Source organism: Orbicella franksi, chromosome 12, assembly GCF_964199315.1.
Source record: "Orbicella franksi chromosome 12, jaOrbFran1.1, whole genome shotgun sequence".
NCBI classification, from domain to species: domain Eukaryota; kingdom Metazoa; phylum Cnidaria; class Anthozoa; order Scleractinia; family Merulinidae; genus Orbicella; species Orbicella franksi.
In genome coordinates this window covers 13100035-13121261 of record NC_138156.1, presented here as the reverse complement: position 1 = coordinate 13121261, position 21227 = coordinate 13100035, and the positions used below count along the sequence as shown (strand labels likewise).

The window sequence follows — 21227 nt, the reverse complement described above, 5'->3', positions numbered from 1 at the left end:
TTTTCTACAAATAAACAAAACCGATTTTAAAGGCCTGTTTATATTTATTCATGTTGCCATGGCAACGGCATACACGTCAGCTTAACCATCAAAAACCAAAGTTTGTATTGCCAACTTGCTTGCTGCCATTTTTGGCGACCGAGGGATCAAGGGTTTTAGAGAAAAAGGTGAATGAAGTACAGGAATCAAAAACTGTGTTCAGCCACCATAATTATTATTCACCTTTCTCAGGGATGGAGACATGACGTGCTGTTCATTTATCCATTTTGTCTGTTCGTGTGTTGAGGTTCTGGATAGAGTTTACTACTCGACAAATTAAGTCGATTTGGAAACATTCATTAACGTTCATTCTTTTTCAGGTGCTGTTAAGTTCAACAAAGTGTTACCATGGGAACGTGATGCTGATATCAAATTTCTATCAGAGAACTACACTGCAATTCAAAGGCTTCGTCCAAACTTCGAAGCAGCGGGCTTTGAATTTGTAGATGAACGAGGAACGGAGTGCTGTACGGATGGCCGAAAAACTTGGGGCAGTTTTCTTTTGTATAAAAATGGATGGAAAGTGGATATGTATGGCAAGGCCATGCCAGAGTCTGAGTTACTTGTAGCGAGCGGTCAGCAGCCGACGAAAGTAATGTTGGCCGGGCAATGGGTGACTGCAATGCGCAATCCCGGACTTTCTGCGCGCAATCGATATGGGCCTAACATTTACAGGCACGTAGAGCACTGGGCCGACATAGGATATTCGTATGGACACAAGCCTTATAAGTCGGGCATATTCACTAGATGCCCTGTGCGGGGTCACACGGGGTGTCTTGATCGATATCCTGTCGATGGTAATCTTCTATTTGGTGATTGTCCTCTTGTCTAAGTCCGTATTCTGACCTAAATGTCATACACACCATCCCATTATACAGGTAGCAGTACTGCCGTACTTCAGAGGCTTATAGATTTCTTGAAATGGTCGGAAATAGTGTTGGAATATAACTGTGGCTTTTATAATTTTTGAACATTGCAAAGCTTGAGAATATTCGTCGAATACTTTTCAGTCCCAATCTTCATAAATCTTGTCTCCAAAGCCTACTTTTCTATTTGTTAAATACCAAGAACGTGGACTGTGGCTAGTTACAATTTGAAAGTCCACGATAAAGGGATTTCTCCTGGGATGTAATTGGCCGATAATTGAAAATGAACACTCTGCGCATACTCAAACAATGGAACCGAGTCCGTGTTCTTTCTGCTGACTAAAAAGAAAGCGATACTGATTGATTCATTATACTTTCAATCTTTTCGTTCCAATTTACATTTTTTTACAGTTAGATTGGCCCACGCGTATAGCTAGACATAAAAGATGAATGATATTGAAATAAATAGCGAGGAAAGAAAAAAATTATAACAACAATAATAATGATAGTAGAATTATAAGTAAAACCGTAAGGATGGTCGGTAATAATGCTGCCCACATTAAATATTTAAACCTATATTTAAAATAAATTAAAGCTCAAAGCAAAGTCACATTGTCGTAAAGAAATCTCTCACACGATCACGCCAGTGCATCTCTAAAGGCTCAAATGGTTTTTGTATTCCGATCCTCAAATTCAATTAGAGCTTGATTTTAGTTTCTAAAAAAAGATCTTTGTCATTGTCACCTGATCAATAAGGCCAAAAAGATTTTCCTTACTGAAATTTAGCTCACAACCACTAAGAAACTATCACGAGGTTTACCTCTGCGCAAGCGCGCTTGTTATCACTCCTCTTTAGTGACGACTGAACGTGTGATATGCGACGTCACTGACCCTCATTATAAAACTGACATGCAGTATTGACGCACTTTCTACTTACTTAGCTTACGTAAGTACTGTACAGGCCCGCAAAAGATTCCCGGATCGCAAATGATCCCCAAATTGTACTGCAAATGATCCCAGGACCGGAAATGATCCCCAGATTGTACCGCAAAATTTTACAAGAACAACATTTTCTGGCTCAAGAAATTTATATCTGAACAGTTTTAACACAGCATTTGTACTTACCTTAGCTGTTGCTTCACGAAATTCAGTGCACAAGTCATCTTTCAATGGTGGTAGATCGTGTGTAATAGCCAGTACTTGATCTTTTTCCCAGGCACTACACAAAGCACAAAAGAATACCACGTCATTACTACTACAGTCATTCTGATGAAAAATTGTCAAGCAGTTACCTTCTTCATAACACTCACTGCCACCCGGCCGATCAAGTAGGCAAATCGTTTTGCTTGTCAAGTGATATCCTTGGACGTAGGATTGCATCCATTTTTCTGGCTGAAATTCATTGTTTTATGGTGCTATTCGCTCAGGTCTATCTTACAGGAAAATTAAAATTTAGGCAAAGTTTCTCTTCGTTGTAGTACACCCTGATCCACCCTATCGGGTGTGTACTGAACTTGATTTTAGAGCACGGCTTTGCTAGCTATAAACTGCATTACTGTGAAAATTTACGACCTCCATGCTAACGCTAGACCGCTTATTTACATAAGTTTGGTGGTTGAGGACCTAGCGTGCTTGTTCAGTGTCGAGAAGTGAGGCTCTTTTATTTTGGAACTCCTGAAGTCGGTTAAAGTTGAAATACAACGTTTTCATCCCTTTGAAAGCCAGGCAGGTGATATTTCAACATTTTAATATTTTAACAAACCATCATTTTCCGACAGAGCCGTCTGTCATTGACGTGAAACAAAAGAACAGTGAAAGAGATGAGAAAGCCTAAAAGCGGGGCTCCAGGGTCGGGTTGCTCAAAACCCGATTAAGCTAAACTAGGATAAGCGAGAATTTTGATTTGCATTTTGCAACTTTGCGGTGAGGTTTTCTGTTTATATTGTTTGGCCTGCTGTTTTGGGTTTGAATAATCTCAAATTATACAAAACAAAAGTGAAAAACATTTGTATGCGAGTAAAATTTATACTTTGGTTAACTTTTAATCCTGGGTTAATGTTAACCGGCTTCCGAACAACCCGGCCCTAATTACAACAAGTTAACCTGGAATGAAACCGAAAACCAGTACTTGATCAACAGTCAACTTAAAAAAACACGTGACTTTGATGAGTTCTAAACATGAGAAACCAGAAACTGCAAGGGACCGCATACAATAAACGCTACCAACGTAGGATCTACAAGAGATCTGATCAGCCAAAAAAATGTATGAAGACAAGCAATAGACTGCAAGGCTGATTCTACGTGAAAAAAGTTTCGAGACACCAACATGACAAGAACCGATAAAGTAGGATCGCAACAGTGGACAGCTGTTTCGCCCTTCTTGGGGCTCGTCAGCACTGTGTAGCGAAGATATGTAACGCCAACCCAAAAGCCAACGCACATATATTGCAAAATGACCCGTGCACTATATCAAGTTCCGTACTTTGAACTCACTTGCGCCCCGAAACACGCGTTGCCACATCACGTGTTTCGGGGCACAAGGAGACAAAGTGTCAAGATTGGTGTCTCGAAAAGCAAAAGAATAAATGTGGCTGGACAAGGCCAGCCTAAACATTTAAACATTCAACCGCATGGCCAGTACCATGCTTAAAAAACACAGCGTATCTAAACATGAGCCCGCGATATGGCCATGTGATACTGGTAAGCGGATACCTTGTCTTGACAGGTGTCAATTGACCATAACATGGATAGCCAATATCAAAGATGTACGCTGTAAACCAAGGCTGCATGACTTGTTATTAGCTGGAGTATAGGCGCCATGCTGCGCGTCGTCATTGGGCGCACGCGCCCGCGATCCATACCGCTAGCCATGTTGACCATGAAAAAAGAGTTGCATGGTTTTCTATTTCTATGCATGCATGTGGTTCTGTTGCTATAGTTATGGTGCTCCGCTAAAAAGAGAGTGCATAACTAATATACTGTAGATGCTGGATCGTTCATAGTTAAATTTGGTAATTTGAAACTGTGTGCGTCAGAACCTAGAATGATAATTGCGACCACCCGAAACGGGCGGGCAGGTGCAAACCAACTTGAGAAATAGCGCTGTTGTTTCCAAGACTATATTAGCTAATAGGAAATCAGTAACTAATTTTTTAGATTTAGCTTTGAGCTTGGTTCAGAATAGAGGTGTAGGTCAGCTTAGGTCTGAGGCTAGTGGTTCGTCTTTAAATATTAGTATAGGTAATCATACGGTTTCGAGTTCAATTTGGAATTAATTTGCACGAGTGAGTTTTTCAAAAAGCTGAAACTGCACGAGCCGCTTCGGCGAGTGTAATTTCAGCTTTTTGAAAAACTCACAAGTGCAAATTAACTCCAAATTGAACGAGAAAAACCGTTTGATTGCTTATTAATAATATAAACATGAAAAAATTCGCGCGGAGGAAGTGCCGGAAGATCTTTCTTGAAGCCATTTTTTCTCATTTGAGAAAACTTTTTTCAAAGTTTCAGCACAAAATTTTCGTCATCATTTTACGTGATATCATTTTCTTAGAAAAGTTCCTATTTTCTTTCAGTCAATCATAATCCAGAATTTCGATGTGTAATTTCCACTGATGTTACACTTTTTGCACTGGTGTTACACTTGAACTGCATTGCTCTTAGCCAATCAGAATCGAGTAATTTTTTCATGTGTATTATTATCACAGTAATACTGTGTAAGGCTGGACCATTTGACTTTGAGGGGGATAGGTACGGTACGGAAACGCTTGCATACGCAGCCTGGTAGAAGTTCATCTTGCGTATACGTAGCCTTCAAGTAGTAGTTTTTTTGTAAAATCTAGCTAGTACAGTGGAACCACGTTAACGCGATCACCAAAGGGCCATGAAAATTTGGCCGTCAACTGCTTACTATAGATAGCTTGATTCACTCGTGAAATAATTATCATTTGAGCCGCCTTTTGCATGCGCATGCAAGTTACTCTGGATTCTCCCGGCTGGGTTCAACCCCTATGTAGGGGAGGGAGGGAGGGAGGGTTCATGGACTGGAATATCAAGTCATTGTCTCATTCAGTTGCTTTCTTCTCACCTCTTCGGCTTAGCTGCTACTTTTCCAATAGTCTATAAAGGTACTATTATTTCCTTCATGCTGGTAGAAAAACTGCTTACGGTCTTAATATTCTCCTTCGTACCGATAGGAGGCAATTTTTTTACTTAAGCTGTTTTTTTTTTCTCGCAGGCTTTCGAGATCCTGACTGAAGAATACAAAGGCAAACGGGACTCGCTGTTCCTCCCTGCGACTTGGAGAATTTGGCAGACGCAAATGAAGTTCATCATGAGAGAATGTGAAAACGCCGGAGTGTATTGTGAGCTGCATGAAGGATCAGTGTTAGGTAATTCGATTATACTTCACCTAAACTCGCCTCGTATAACAATGTATTAATAATTTAATTGCTTCAAAATAAAACAGCGAAATTCAAAGAATACATCCAAAAAGGAAAAAACATCAACGTCATAAGGCATCCGGGACCTCACACTGAGAGCCCCTCTATCACCCAGGGCCACCCCAAAGTATCGCCTTTTTGCTTCGCTCCCTCGTGCGAGAAGATGGCTGACAAAGATGAGCTCGTCAGTGGGTGCGATATCTCAGGTAATCCACCTTCTCTTGCCACTCTTAGCAGCCATCGTGACACTAGTCCGATAGCTGAACTCTTATCGAACAGTCCGTTCATCACCTTTCTATCCGAAGCTGTTGCAAAGCAAATTTCTGTTTCATCGAACTTTGCAAGTTCATCCACCGGTTCCCTCGCCGGTTCAACAAACGAGACGGATCGCAGTAAACCATCTGGGTCATCAGAATCGGTTGTTAATTCCGGTGAAGCCTCCGGATCAACAAAAGGCTCAGCTACGAAAGACAAATGTGCTCCTGAACGAGATGAGCCAAACGCAAGCAACAACAAGAAGCCTCGTGTTCAGAAACCTCCACTCATTACAATTGATGGGCAGGATTCGAATGATTTGCCGGCCTCTGTAGAACTAGAGGATGAACTTACAACCTCTGGCCGCTGGGAAACATCAGATGAGTGGTCTGCTCTACCTCCCTTGTTATTTACGAAGGAACTTTCCGCGTTTGAACGACGGGCGATCGTGAAAGATTTCCCGCGCCCGAACGTGGAATGCGTTTTTACTCCTAACCCGGATTCGTATTTGGGTGACTTGGTCCCACAAGCTAAACCTGTGGATAAATCGATAAAAAAGTCACAAGACCTCATCCTTGATGTTACTGGCCCACTAGCAATGGCGTGGGAGCACATGAATAGCGCCGAAACCTTGTCGGTGGATGTAATCCAGACCTGCATTTCTAAAGCCCTGTTTTTACTAGGAAATGCCTGCAGCCACATGACTACCTGGCGCCGGAGGCTTGTTCTGGATAAACTTGGCTCTGATTACGGTTCCCTCGCTAAAGAAAGCTTTCCAGAATGCAAGAAAGATTTGTTTGGCCCGGCTTGGAAGAAAAGGTTACTAAACGTGCCGAAACCGCCAAGGTGATCTCGTCTGCCTTGCGTAAACCTGGCCATGTTTCAAAGAAGTTTTTTCATGCTCGGCCTTCCCAAAATTCAAAGCCGAGCTGGGAGGGCCATTACAGCCCGCGAAGCAACAGTTTTTTCAGAGGCAGATCCTCCTACAACCGCACCCCTTGGAGGGGCGGCCGATTTCACCGGAGAGGGTCTTCCAGGGGGACACCCAACATCTCAGGCCTCTAATTTCCCAAGGTATGTTTACAAATCCAGATTTATTGTTAAGCACAAATTTAACTCCTTTGGGAGGTCGGTTGCAAAGTTTTCTTCCCCAGTGGCAAAGCCTAACTTCAGACCCCTGGGTACTAAATGTTATCCAAGGGTACCGCCTCTCCTTGTTGATGGAACCATTTCAGAGTCACATACCCAGTACACATGTGTCAGATTGTCAAGCCAGCTTAATAGACGAAGAAGTCAAAGAAATGATACAAAAAGGGGCAGTTCATGCAGTTCCCAACTCTCACCCCCGAGACGGTTTTGTCAGTTCTCTCTTTCTAGTTCCCAAAAAGGGAGGAGGCCAACGCCCAGTAATCAATTTCAAAGGGCTAAATCAATTCTTAAAATACCAGCATTTCAAAGTGGAGGGTATTCACATGTTACGGGATCTTGTCAAAGAAAACGACCACCTGGTAGAGATCGATTTGAAAGACGCATACTTTACCATTCCAATTTGGAAGAACCATCAAAAGTATCTCAGATTCCTTTGGAAAGATACCCTCCTGGAATTCACGTGCCTCCCCTTTGGGCTAGCTTCAGCACCCCTGGTGTTCACCAAGATACTAAGACCAGTCGTAGCATTGTTACGCAAACAAGGTGTACGACTGATTATTTATTTGGACGACATCCCGATCATGGCAGAGTTAGTCGAGATAGCCAAAGCCCATGCCAACCTGGCAGTCAACTTGCTAACCAGCTTGGGCTTTGTGATCAACCACAAAAAGTCAGTTCTAAATCCCAGTCAACAGTTAGAGTTTCTGGGGTTCACAGTCAACTCAGTAACTATGACTCTGTCCTTAACCCACGACAAACTTCGTCAAATCAGGAGAGAGAGTAAGTCCTTGCTGAGCAACAACCCGGTTTCTGTAAGAGAACTCTCTCGATTTCTAGGGAAGCTAAATGCATCCATTCAGGCAGTTTTCCCTGCTCCCCTAAACTAGCGCCACCTCTGGCGGGTAAAACACCTTGCTCTCAGTCATTCACAGGACTAGGGAGGAACTGATTTGGTGGCGAGACAACCTGCTAGCCTGGAATGGCAAACGTCTAGTATCAAAATGCCCCGATATCGTTATAGAGACAGATGCTTCGTCTCTAGGCTGGGGGGCTCGTTATGGGGACATTGGTCTCAGACCGAGCGTTTATTGCACATAAACTGCCTGGAACTGATAGCGGGAGGATTTGCTCTGAAATCATTCGTAAAAGACAGATGCCATATCAAAGTCCTTCTGTTAATGGGCAACCAGACATCAGTTGCTTAGCTAAACAAAATGGGGGGCACATCCTCATGCATTCTCGCTTCCTTGACCTATCAAATATGGCAGTGGTGTCTCAACAGAGACATAACTATAGTCGCACAACACCTACCAGGGTATCTATGTAATAGCCGACGAGGAGTCCCGATCGCTGGGCGACTCCAGCGATTGGAAACTCATGCCCGTAATATTCCAGCAAATAAATCTGCTTTGGGATCCTCTAGAAATAGACCTTTTTGCCTCTCGGCTAACCAACCAACTCCCTCGTTATGTGAGTTGGAAGCCAGACTCAGGAGCAGAAGCGACGGATGCTTTTTCGCTAAACTGGGCCCAACACAGAGGTTATGCATTCCCGCCATATGTACTGATTGGGCGTTGCCTCAAACAGGTCATCCGTCAACAAGTGCCAAGTCTTGTGATAGTTACCCAGGTTTGGAAAATGTAATCCTAGTTCCCTCTGCTCCTGGAGCTGTGTGTGGACCAACCACTGCTCCTCCCACCCTCCCCCAATCTGCTGACCAGGGAACAGGAGCAACACCCCTAAAAGACCTTGTTTTAGCCGCGTGGCTTGTCTCAGCCAACAGTTCGGGGCAAACAGCATTTCGCACGAAGCTAAAACCCTTCTCTTGTCCGCTTGGCGTAAATCCACGGCAGCCTGTTATAACTCTGCTTGGAAACAGTGGGTTAGCTGGTGTTTATCAAAACAAATTAATCCAGTTTCAGCACCTTTGAATGCAATCATTGAATATCTGACACATTTATTCCATCTTGGAAGAGAGTACAGGACAATCAACCTCCATAGGTCTGCTATTTCCAAAACACCCCCCCCCCCCCTATTGACTCAGTGAGGGTTGGGGAATACCCGTTAGTTCGTCAACTCCTTAAAGGTGTTTTTCAGTGCAAACCTACTTTGCCAAGGTACACCAACTCTTGGAAAGTTAGCAAAGGTCTTGATTATCTCGTATCTCTTGGCCCCAATGACCAACTGTCCTTAAAGTCTCTGTCGCTGAAATTAGCAATTCTGTTTATGCTTACTTCAGCTGAAAGAAGCTCCGAAGTGCAGGCTCATGATTTGCGTTTCCGAAAATTTTTGCCAGAAGGGGTAGTTTTCAATCTCCCAGACTGTTACCAAGGTGGTTCGTTTGGGTCAACCTTTAAAAGTGTCCTTCCACCCTACCTTTGTGGAAGTGAGGAATTTATGCCCAGTAGACTGCTTGAAGGAATATGAGGCGCGCACTTCCCAGTGGCGGCCCTCAAACCCTTCAAGCCCCAACAAACTCTTCTTGTCATTTGTAGCTCCCCACAAACCAGTTTCGACAAACACGGTTTCTAGGTAGGTCCGCTCAGTCCTGTCAGCCTTTGTAATTGATACCTCAGTTTTTCAGTGCCACTCTATTCGTGGTGCATCCACATCTACCGCAGCCCAGAGTGGAGCTACCTTGGCATAAATTCTCGAGATGGCTGATTGGTCGGGCGAGCGTACCTTCCTGAAATTCTATTATCGACCCCAGTTTGATCCCACTGCTGGCCGGGCAGTGTTGAAATGTTATATGAGGCGAGTTTAGGTGAAGTATAATTACCAATTATAAGAGGGTCGTAGATCCGAAGTATAATTAGGATTACACCAGAATAAACGAGACGAATATAACAATGTATTCCACACCCTTTTTTCCCACCCCTTTTGTTTTCTAATGTCATTGTTACTGTTCTGTTTCAGGTCTTGGTCGCTGAGCAAAAAGGCGATACCCTGGGGTGGCCCTGGGCGATAGAGGGGCTCTCAGTGTGAGGTCCCGGATGCCTTATGACGTTGATGTTTTTTCCTTTTTTGGATGTTTTCTTTGAATTTCGCTGTTTTATTTTGAAGCAATAAAGGCAATACACAATAAAGGCGGAATACATTGTTATATTCGTCTCGTTTATTCTCGTATAATCCTAATTATCCTTCGGGTCTACGACCCTCTTATAATTAGTAATTAATGGCTTAATTATTATTCACCTTTCTCAGGGATAGAGACATGGCGTGCTATTCATTTATCCATTTTGTCTGTTCGTGTGTTGAGGCTCTGGATAAACTTTACTACTCGACTTCCGGTGTCGAATTAAGTCGATTCGCAAACCGACATTCATTGGCGTTCATTCTTTTTCAGGTGCTGTTAAGTTCAACAAAGTGTTACCATGGGAATGTGATGCTGATATCAAATTTCTATCAGAGAACTACAATGTAATTCAAAGGCTTCGTCCAAACTTCGAAGCAGCAGGCTTTGAATTTGTAGATGAACGAGGAACGGAGTGCTGTACGGATGGCAGAAAAACTTGGGGCAGTTTTCTTTTGTGCAAAAATGGATGGAAAGTGGATATGTTTGGCAAGGCCATGCTAGAGTCTGAGTTACTTGTAGCGAGCGGTCAGCAGCCGACGAAAGTAATGTTCGCGGGGCACTGGGTGACTGCAATGCGCAATCCGGGACTTTCTACGCGCAATTGATATGGGCCTAACATGACTTTACCGGCACGTGGAACACTGGTACGACACAGGATATTGGTATGGACATGTTCCTTATAAGTCGGGCATATTCACCAAATGTCCCGTGCCGGGTCACATGCGGTGTCTTGATCGATATCCTGTCGATGGTAATCTTCCATTTAGTTTTTGTCCACTTGTCTAAGTCCGTTATCTGACCCAAATGTCCTACATAAAAATAAAACAAAAAATAAAAAATTAAATAAATAAATAAATAAAAGTGCATGCCATGCCATCACTTACAGGTAACGGGACTACCGTGCTTCAGACGTTTTTAGATTTAGTTTAAAATGGTAGGAAATAGTGTTAAAATATAACTATGGGTTTCATAATAATAATAATAATAATAATAATAATGATAATAATAATAATTTAATTTATATAGCGCTAATTATCATAAAAAATACACTTAGTCTAGACTTCTGCCTGATTCATTGCTTATATGACGATATGTATTAAAACACAAATCTTGTCTCCAAAATCTTTCTCTGTTTTGGTAAGCACCAGGAACTCGGAGTGTGGCCAGTTACAATTTGAAACATATGTTCACGATAAATGGTTTTTCCTGGTTGCTAATTGGCTGACAATTGAAAATAGGCACTCCGCGCATATTCAAACAATCTGACCAGCCTGAGTCCGCTTTCTTTGAGCTGATCATAAGAAAAGCAGGATCTGGGACGAAATAAATACTGAAAATATTTTGTAAAGTATACTTACAGAAATGTCATTGTCAAAGGAGAGAGAGATAAACCCCGTCGGGGACGGTCCAGTCCCTGAATTCCTCCTTCCCCGCTTTAAATGTTTACAGTAAGCTTTTAGGGCCTCAATTACAGCAGAGCATTCCTCCCGGTAGTTGGTTTGCCGAGTTTCCGCATCCAGAAGCGACCGATCCTTTCATTCTCGTTGCGGTCAAATTGCTCCAGAGGAACAGTGAACTCCAGCCATCTCATGATAGGAAAGACACAAGACATAGGAAAGCTTTCCTGTCTATCTGATAAACTTTTACGTTATTAGCCTTAAGGTACTGTGACTTTGAGGCGTCCTTACAAGTTCTGTTTCATTCAGGAGGCTATCCATGGCAATTAGAGATAAACACGGTTCCCCCTCCCCTCACCAAAAATTGGCAAGTTTTGGGTCCCATATTTTGTAAATTTCTAACAGATTCTCTTGCAGCTTCCCCTGTATACTAATTCGGCATAATATTTCATCTATGAAGGGTTTTTTGTTTATATCAATGATACGAAAAATTGTTGGTATGTGTGACATGGGTAAAAACGTTCCCCTTCGATTCTGCCAAAGTGAACAATTCTATAACACCTCACGGCATTGACGCTCTTACCATAAGGTAACCTTTCTCATAACAGTTCGAATTGTTTTCGTTAAAGATGGGCCAGTGGATATTTTCGGGAATGAAGCCAGCGTTGGTGAAAGTACAATAATCTAAGCAATCAAATCCAGGGTTTAATTTTCACCTCGCGACAATGCGAGCGGGAACTCTGGGGACGAGAATGAGGAATATATTGTTCTGATCCAGACTCCTCGCGGTAACACTGTCATGGACGTATCAATATGGCGTCTAATTATGTTGAGAACAGCGCATCATTGACACATCAGTCAAAGGTAAGGTTTGCAATAGTTTCAGACATTTGTGTGGTGATGAAATGGAGTGTTTACATCTGAAAAAAGCTGCAGTAGTTTAGTATATGTGTATGAATTTTAGCTCATGTATTCCGGCCAAGTTGTTTGGGAATTTCTTTATTTCTTGATTATGGATTTGCCCCAGATTTTTTCGTACAATTAGGTTTGGTTTCTGTGCTTTTATGATCGCTTATAAGTCAATCATTAGTAAGTGAGTCTTCTATTGATGGAATGGTTTACATGGTTTTGTAAAAGGCAGACGAATCAACTATGTTCATGTTAAATTTCAAGCCTGTTAAGCGGTTGTGTCAAGTTCTTGATCAAGGATTTCTTTGAATAATTCTTGAACTGTGACGGCACTTTTTACGTTTTTGAGTCAAATGTGATTCTTTTATAAGCTTATAAAGATTGAGCCAAGCTTATAAGCGATGTTCCCATAAAGTGCCAATCATTTACTCGAAACAGTAACCATTAAATAAATTCACCAATAAGCATTTCATCAAAACGAATGAATTGAACAAACAAAACAAGGAGATCTCCATAAACACAATATGCAAATCAGTACATTTGAGTGGCAAATAGAAGTTCTTGGTCACTTTAAAAGCATAAAATTCTCAACGAAAGGCAGGTAAATGAAAGAGATGTTAATAAAACTTTGTTTAAGAATGATTATTATCCAAGATAAAGCCAAAAAAGCATTTAAAAGCAGAAAAAAAACATCCAAAATTTTTTATTGCAGTTTTTCATTCAGCCTATAAAAGTAAAATATTCACACTGAAGTGTGATGTTAATTTTATTTTTGCTGATGGCTTGGCTCTCATTTTCTCAGTTGAAGTTTAACCAGTCCTTAAAAAAATCAATTCCAACTTTGAAGCAATACTGAATATTCCCAATTTGTCTTCTAAAGCCTGAAAGTGGCATTAAATCAGCAATCTCTTTTCAAAACATAGTTGCCATCAAAGAAAAGAAAAATCCAGGTATTGTTCATTGGCAAGATTTTTATGACTCTCTTCACCGTGAGTTTTCTCTGTGTTGCCTCTTAAACATTGTTTGGTATTTCTTTCCATTTTAAGGCCAATTTGATTGCAAGTGGTCAGTACAAGTGGCGTACGTATATACGCACATATGGCAGATGCATGGACAATCACACGGCAACTAAATAATTTGTAGCTTGATGGGTTAATATGTTTTTAAGGTATGGGGCTCTGCTTGCAGGCCTTGGGCACTTAGGAGCTCCACTGCTAAGTGACTTTCAGTACAGTTCATGTCTAAACTGTCTAGTTCAAATGCGGAACCTTAAAAAAGTGTACTGGTGTGGGTGTTTTGGGGAAGAAAGATTTGGGGAGAGACCTACAATGGTATAGCATAACAAAGATAAGCTCTGTCAGTAATATGTGTTTGTTTGTTTAATTTTTAGTTGATGGTGATTCTTTACTAAGTGACCTCCAGTACACATAAACGTTTAAACTGCCTAGTTTAAATGCAGTGTTTCAGTAGGTAATGTTTCTTAACCAGGTATCTTGCAATTTTGTCATGATATGTAGAACATTGGCAAAAATGTTTAGAACATACGCAGAAATTTTTACTTTCCTTACCCCTGAAAAACATTTTAAAGGTAGTGTTTGGCCGATTCAACCTCAAAAATGCATTAGATATGTACAATTTATCCCAAAAAGGTGCCAAAAACCAATCAGCTTAAATAAGTCTGAAAAATGTACTGAAAGCACTTTCCTTTGTAATAAGATGAGTCGGTAATCTGTATGGGAGACTGAAAGATTCAATCTTTATCTGAGAGACCCTGGGATAATCCCAGGGAGATGGAAAAGATGCATTAGCTATGATAACATAACCTGAGCTGTCTCTCAACATTTTTTTTCATAAGGCCAGGAGTGCAAATTTGCAATTTAACTTAATTATGAGGTCTAAAAACATAATATACTGGTTTAAATTATCATCCAAGGTGTAGCAATAATGCTTCAGGCACTAGGATAAGTTCTGGCAGTGTAGGGCACTCTGGGCTAAATGCCATACTTACATTAATTGTTGCAGAAAGTAATGCAAGCAACATTGCAGCAATTAATGTTAACGAGTATATACATGTACACACAGTGTAATACCCTTTACAGAACTTGTAGCATCCAATAACTTATCTCTGTTAGAGTTGTGAGGCGACTTCCATAGAATTCTCTGTAGTGTAGCACCATTTAAACTCATCCTAAAGCAGAAGACTGACAAAAACAAATGAATAGGTGAAATAATTTTGATTTAAAGTGCTATCCAGCCATCTTGAACTGAAATATCTTAGTTGCATTGTGTGATGCTCAGAACACATACTCACTAACACCAGCAGACACTATCCTTAAGAGTATTGCTACTCACTTCCATTTACATTCAGGTTACCTCCCTTCACTCTCCACCCTGGTACTTTTTCAGGTTGCCAAACTATTTTCCTCTACTCCATTTATTGACCTGGGTGAAGAGATGCACTTAGAGAGTACTGTCTTGCCCAAGAAAACACTATAAGTACATGTCATTGGCCAAGATCAGACTCAGAACTGTTAATATAGAGGCCAACTCTACCAAGAAACTGATAGGTTTCTCATTTGTTGAAACCCTGTAAATTGGAATTTTCTTTTTAGGTGTTCATTCACTGTTAGTTTAGAGTGGGCTGCCCCAGTTTTTAGAATTACCGGGTGAATACCAGGTGAAGTCCTGTTCAAAAAATAACCAACCAGCATTGTGAAAAAAATTAAAGCAGCCGACCATGTAAATTGTTTGATGTTGCAGCACGCTGTTTCATGAGATACAGCAGTAAAATTTTCTCTCCAGTCCCCTGCGATGATGTCAACAGATGACTTGGATATAGGGAGTGAATAATCTAAGGGAGGCCTTTGTTCCAGTTTATTTGAAAAGGGTAGCAGTAGTTGTCATGTAGCCATGTTAAACTTTCATATAATGAAAAGGTTGTCACTCCCTAAAACAGTCTTATTACTGAACCTTTGGGTGTCTGGCCTTAAAATGTAGACTGTATGAAGTTGAAACATTCAAAGGTTTTGTATTTTTTCCCAAGTTCAGTTTATTCATTGTTGTAGTATCCTGTTTCACATAGCTTACAGAAATGTCGTATGCACACACAATTACCTGTTGTTTTTTTGGGTACTGCCAGCTCCTTTAACCCATAGTTAATAGAGGGGATTGGTTATGAAACCAAACAAAGTTCTTTGTTGAATTTTTTGGTTTACTCTCTTGGCCTTGACCATGCACAAAACACAATAATTGTTGTTTACTACTGACTGAGAAACTAAATAGTAGAAAAGTAATGCATCCATAAGGTATGCCGGCAAAACAAAAGATCGTGCATGATTGTGGACCTTCCAACGTAATTCTTGTCATCGTTGTTTCCTCCTTTGATTTTTGCTGGCTTCATAACCATTCCTCTCTGTTAATTATGGGTAAACCTTTCATCTCTGTGACCATTCTCCATACCAATCATACATATTTGTTTTATTAATGCTTAGTTGTTTTTGGTGGCAACCAGGAGGGTTTCCTGTTACTTGTTTATTAGACCTGCACCTCTTTAAAAACTTCTATTTTTGATTCGTTCTTGTTAATCTGCACCTCTTTTGTTGTTAGGGCCAGGGGCATTGTTTGTGTTGTATACCTATTGTTTCATTTGGCCAATCATGAAGAACCTTATAAACGGTGCAGGTCGGCCCTATCTGTTGAATGTTTTTAGGCATATCTGTCCCATAGCAAATACAACGAGCAACGCATCTTTCCAAGTAACGTCTGTCAAATTAGTAAGACTTGGAATTCATTCGTTTATGTTCAATTCCCTGGGAAGTCTCTAAGGGTCTCCGTAATATTTTAGCCGGGGTTCCCTTTCGGGAGCTGCAAATCCCAAATCCCCCCACAGTTTACTTCAAACGAAACCGTAAATTTCGGTTTTAATCTCAGACCAATATCAACAATAAAAAAGTTTCACTGTCATATTGGCATTATTTTCAAGTTAACTAGTTTTGTTAACAGAATTAATAACTACTAAAGTAGAAGTGTAAATAGTTGAGTATAAATTTGTCAACGCAAATCGTTGTCTGGAAGGAGCAGTGGCCCAAACGCAGGGTTGCTACAGGCCAGGAAATGGTCATGGAAAAAAAAATCTTCAAAGTCAGGGAAAAATGACATTTTGAAGAAAAGTAGGGAAAATTGAAATGTTTTTTTCAAAGTGGTGATTTGATGCCACTGAAGGCTGGAAGAAACATTTCGGGTCACTACGATCTCAACGATGTTTTTTTCGGTAATGAAGAGGGCGAATTTGTTGAAAACCTATCAGTTCAAAATGGATTAGTGGAAACGAAGACTGTAAGGAGAGGCTGGTGGCCGCTACTACATCTCACATTTCGTATTTATTTGGTGGCAATGTTTTTTTTTTTTTCACTCATTAAAAATCTGAGGATGTTTCGGGCTTTTTCATACACACAGTAGAATCTTTTTCATGCATACAGTGGAATCCCGATTTCTGGAAACCTCGATTTTTGGAATCTGCCGATAACTCGAACCAAAAGTCGTTTTTCTCTCCTCAGTCGAATACTGTAATGTTATCTCCGATTTCTAGAGCTTCCTGATTTTCCAAAACATGTTTCCCTTGGAGTTTCGAAAAATCTGGATTCCAGTATCTCTCTCCATGCAGGAGTTTATTTGGGTGGCCATGAAATGCTATGGCAACCTGGAGGAATGTGATGGACTAGCATCTCATCCAGGGCGAGTACTTGTTATCCGAATATATTGGGGTAAACTTGAAAAAATGTCGGCCCGACATTGTCAAGTTTTCCTGAGTCGGTACGAAAGTGTCATAATGTTCGAAAATCATCCTTGTTCTTTTACTATTATGTGGTCTTGAGTTTGCTAATAAGTGACTCTTTCTCTGGTAATTTGAAGTTTAGAGCTTGATTTACTGAACTGAAGAGAAAGACCTTAAATACTGTGGTTTAGGCCCCTAACTTGATTGTATTTGCTATTGACCTTATAGGACGCTTGAAAATGACTGCAAGTAACGTCAAACTCGAACACACTGTGTTCTGCCCTGAGAGCTGTTCAGCCCGGCACAACGAAATGATCCTAGCTCTGAGTGCCTGCAGTGAAGACGGCAGAAAACCAGCAGATTTAGCTCCTCTTAAAGTTGCGCTTTACTCTCATCTACAGGACGGCTGGAATGCACAAAGTAATGTCCCGGATACCCTTCCAGAATTCCGCTTTCCTCTGGTACAGTGGGCGTGCGTGTTGGGCAAAACTCAAGTGTTGAGCTGGCTTCTAACGAAAATGAAATTTAAGGCATTTGTTACAGCCGAACGAACCGGCGAAACAGGTTTGCACCGAGCTCTGAGACTGCTACATAAAGTGAGAAGTCGCGATATAACGCCGAGATCTGTGCACTTTATTTGCAGTAACTTTAATTTGATTGTTGACACCCTGACTGAGCAAGACCCTCACGGATTGTTCCTAAAGGACAAAGTGCAAGGAAACTCTGTTTTTCACATGTGTGCGCTATGCATTAGTCAGCAAGAATCTGTTTGTAGTGAACTAGATTACTACGAATACTGTATGAAAATTTTACTTCAACGCGTCACTGCACTACAGACAATGGAGAAATTGCCCACGGAAGCTCTGCAAAGGGCCCTCAATTCGAAAAATGATCGCGGCGAAACTATTCTTCACATACTTGCGCGGAACAATATCTCTATTAACACAGTAAAATACCTTCTGTCAGATTACAAAGAGGTTTTAAAGAAGTTAATTAAAAACCATGAAAAAGCAACCCCGCTCGATGTCGCTCGCGACCGTGAAGCAGACCTTGTAGAGAAAGAACTCGCTTCTGAAGGACAAGGAGTGGAACAACTAGCTCCAAAGCAACGCGACTTGTACCAACTTTACACCCAGGATCTAGACCAAGCTGACCATAATGAAGCTATTGCTGGCAACAGTAATTCCGTTGATGGCAATGCTCAGAGTAAAGTTAATAAGGAGGATCGTGGCGCGGGTTATTCACTTCGTTTAAGTACCTTTCTCCAGAGGGAAGGTTTCTATTGTTCCTCTTCTCCTCGGAGTTGTATCTCAGATGAATTTTCTCAGGACGAGACAGCTCGCTCTCCTCTTCTCGGTACTCAGTCAGTGCACTTTCCGGCAAGCCTCGCGACAAACACTGAGAGCATGTCAACCAACGACAGTCAATCCACTAACAACTGTGATTCAGAGAATGTGCCTCGGCAGAACGGAGATGGGCAGGATAGTCGTGTTTCTGTTGTTATCGCGGAGAACAGCGTTTTGATAAGCCTTCAGGTCAGAGAAACAGACGTTAATGAAGAACTCGGCAATTGCCCTGGTGCTCCTTGCGAAAAAAGTTGTACTGAAAAGGGCGTGTCGGCTAATTTACCTGCCAATTCAAATTCCTGCTCCGATACCGTGCAAATCCCCGAATCTGAGTCACAAGTGAAGGAAACCGGGGACGCACCTGCAGCTGCACGTGCAGACACCGAGGAGAACACGTGCAATGCACGCAAAGACCAACCATTAGCACATGAGAATGGCGTGCCTAGCTGCCTGGCAAAGATTATTCGGCAGGAGAGTGACGTAGCGAGTATGTTGGTAGCCAGACTTCAAGATAAAAAGGAACAAAACCGTGTTGAATTACGCAGGGCTCAGAGAGAACTGATAGAGAAACAAAGGCGGGAGACTATCGCTAATAAGAACCTTCAGCAGCTGAGAACAGAACTGGAAAATCTTTCCTCTCGAAAAGAGAACTTGGAGCATAGAAGGAAAGAATTGCTAGAAGAGCTTAAAAATACCGAGGGAAACATCCACCAACTTCAAGAACAATCTCTTGCACTGCAGTCGAGAATTAACGAACAAGCTCGCGTTGTTGAGAGTATTAAAGTGGACTGCGAAAAGGCCAGCGAAGAGTGTGTTTCTCTTAAGCGAACATTTTCGGAATATAGCGAAGCGTTGAGTGACATTGGTTCTCCTTGTGATGACCAAAAAGCTAAGAAGGAATGCTTGGAAAATGACTCGTAACCAGGAATGTGTCCTTCAAAATACAGAAGAAAATACGAGTGACATGCCACAGAAAGGATAGGTATAAATGTATCAGCTGTTCGCTAATTCAAAAATTGTCTAATCGATGACAATGACTGTTATTTCTTTAAACAACCTTGTTGCTAATCGAGCAGTCTTTTTCGTTTGTGCCATGTTGTTTCCTCAGGTCGAAAAGATGGCAAGTTTTTCTCAGTTTTGTTCCTGTTGAAGTAGAGTGCACTCTCAAAGGTTTTTGTTATCCGATTTGTTGTTGTTAGAGTCCATTATTGTGATGATTTCGGGAGTAACCGCTAATTCCCTATTGTGCTAACTTTAATGTTTGTTTAATTAATAAATATCATTTAATTTATTAGACTTGGTTGTTCTCGTTAGTGCCAACTGTATATGTATATTAGGTGGAAGATATATTACATTCGGGATCACACATTAACTTTGTGTGCTTTTCCTTGTGATAGGTAGAACACTGATGTAGGACGCATGCGTTCTAGTATCGTTAGCGTGAAACACTCCGTTCTTGTGGAAAAGCCTGAACTGATCCACAGTCGTTTTGGACTGATCAGGATGGGGACTTGTATGATTAGTATGTGTCAGTACTGTACATTGCACTCGGCTTTATGATCTGAGATTCTCTCACTAGCTGTTGTGTGTATTTAGGTGGTGCGTGAAACTTCAGTAATTAGCCCATGTTCGGTAGATTAAAATTCTAACATGACTCCGAGACTTTCTGTCCAAAATTTGGGCCGCAGCTCTCGTAAGGTCTCACATGAATGGTTTGATACCCTTTGAGAGAACAATAGAACAAACAACAGAAACAATGCCCCTAACCCCAAAACAACAACAGCTGCTAACAAGCAAGAGAATAACAAGTCTAAGAGAGCTGCTAAACTTCTGCAAAATTGTAAATTTTCGACCGTTTTGTAAGATTCCTTTGCCTGGTAGAGATTTGATATCTCATAAGAGATTTGATACAAAAGAAATTAAAACAAGGTCAAATATAGCAGTCTGGCAGAAAGCCTCTGTACCACGTTAGAGTTTTACCAGTATAATTGTGTGTATCAACAATGGCTCTGTTAGTTATAAGGTTACCGAACGTACTCTTGGAAGTGCTTTGGCGTTTGTAAAATTTTCCCCCCGTTTTGATCGTTCGGCTATATTAACGTTGTCATAAACACCCTAAAAGCAACATTTTCTAATAAAACATAACCAGCCTGTTTGGGGCGAAGTGTTTTAATAGTCTTTATAATATGGATAGGACCCTGCGCGCGCTCTGATTGGTAAAAACCCATGTTTTATCAGAGTATAAAAGATAGAAAAAGCGTGTTTTATTGTTTTTCGCCCGTATCATAAAGCAAATGAAGAAGCTAAGCCGTGTATTACACTGTGATAAAACACGACGAGCATTTGAGAACGCTCGAGAAGTGTAGAGAACACTCACCAGCGGCTCGTGTTTTCTACATTTTCCTCGTGCTCTCAAATGCCCGTCGTGTTTTATCACAGTCGACAGTGTAGTACACGGCTTAGACTTCCTCTGATTTGATAACTAAAGAAACTACCATGCTGCGTCAGCAGGCAAGAAAAGCAGGTAGCAGTTTATCAACTGAGGTAAACAGTCTAGATTCGTATTCTCGGTATATATTGGACTGGAACTGACTTGGAGTGGAGGCTCCTGGCTCATCAGAGATCATTTCAGTTGCAAGCTAGGTGCAGTCCTATACCGAGAATACGAATATGGTCCATAAAGGCATAAACCGCCGTAGAAAGGTTATAAGGCTTACGTTCCCCCGTGAGTGAGCGTCGACAGCTCTGCTCAGTACAAACTCTCTAATGTTCGAAGCGCCAGCTTCACAAATTCATTTTGGAGGGTATTTTACCGTTATTGTATTCAAGTTGAATTTATTGTCATTTGCTTTTGAAAAGACTCCCAGCATTAGCCTCAGTTGCAAGCTAGTTCCATTCCAATACCGTGAATACGAAGTGCTTGCTGCCGGAGACCCTCTGTGGGTCGACGCCACTCAATTGCAATTTTTCCCGCAGA

The 21227-nt window shown here is 41.3% G+C and overlaps 2 protein-coding genes and 1 pseudogene across 2 annotated transcripts in view; all 3 read left to right on the top strand.

Annotated features, from left to right (window-relative positions):
* LOC145463957 (uncharacterized) overlaps nt 1-871 on the top strand; it is a 10742-nt gene extending 9871 nt beyond the window's left edge. Inside the window, exon 4 of the mRNA XM_081447751.1 lies at nt 360-871. Within this exon, the coding sequence (XP_081303877.1) occupies nt 360-871 (512 nt within the window). The remainder of the gene's footprint in view (nt 1-359) is intronic.
* Nucleotides 872-3937: 3066 nt separating this feature from the next.
* On the top strand, nt 3938-6669 carry LOC145463965 (uncharacterized; annotated as a pseudogene).
* Nucleotides 6670-10844: 4175 nt separating this feature from the next.
* Nucleotides 10845-19546, top strand: LOC145463952 (uncharacterized). Its single transcript, XM_081447746.1, has 2 exons — nt 10845-12085; nt 17133-19546. The coding sequence occupies exon 2, from the start codon at nt 17144-17146 to the stop codon at nt 19169-19171; it is 2028 nt and encodes a 675-aa protein (XP_081303872.1). The 5' UTR covers nt 10845-12085; nt 17133-17143; the 3' UTR covers nt 19172-19546.
* The last annotated feature ends 1681 nt before the right edge of the window (nt 19547-21227 follow it).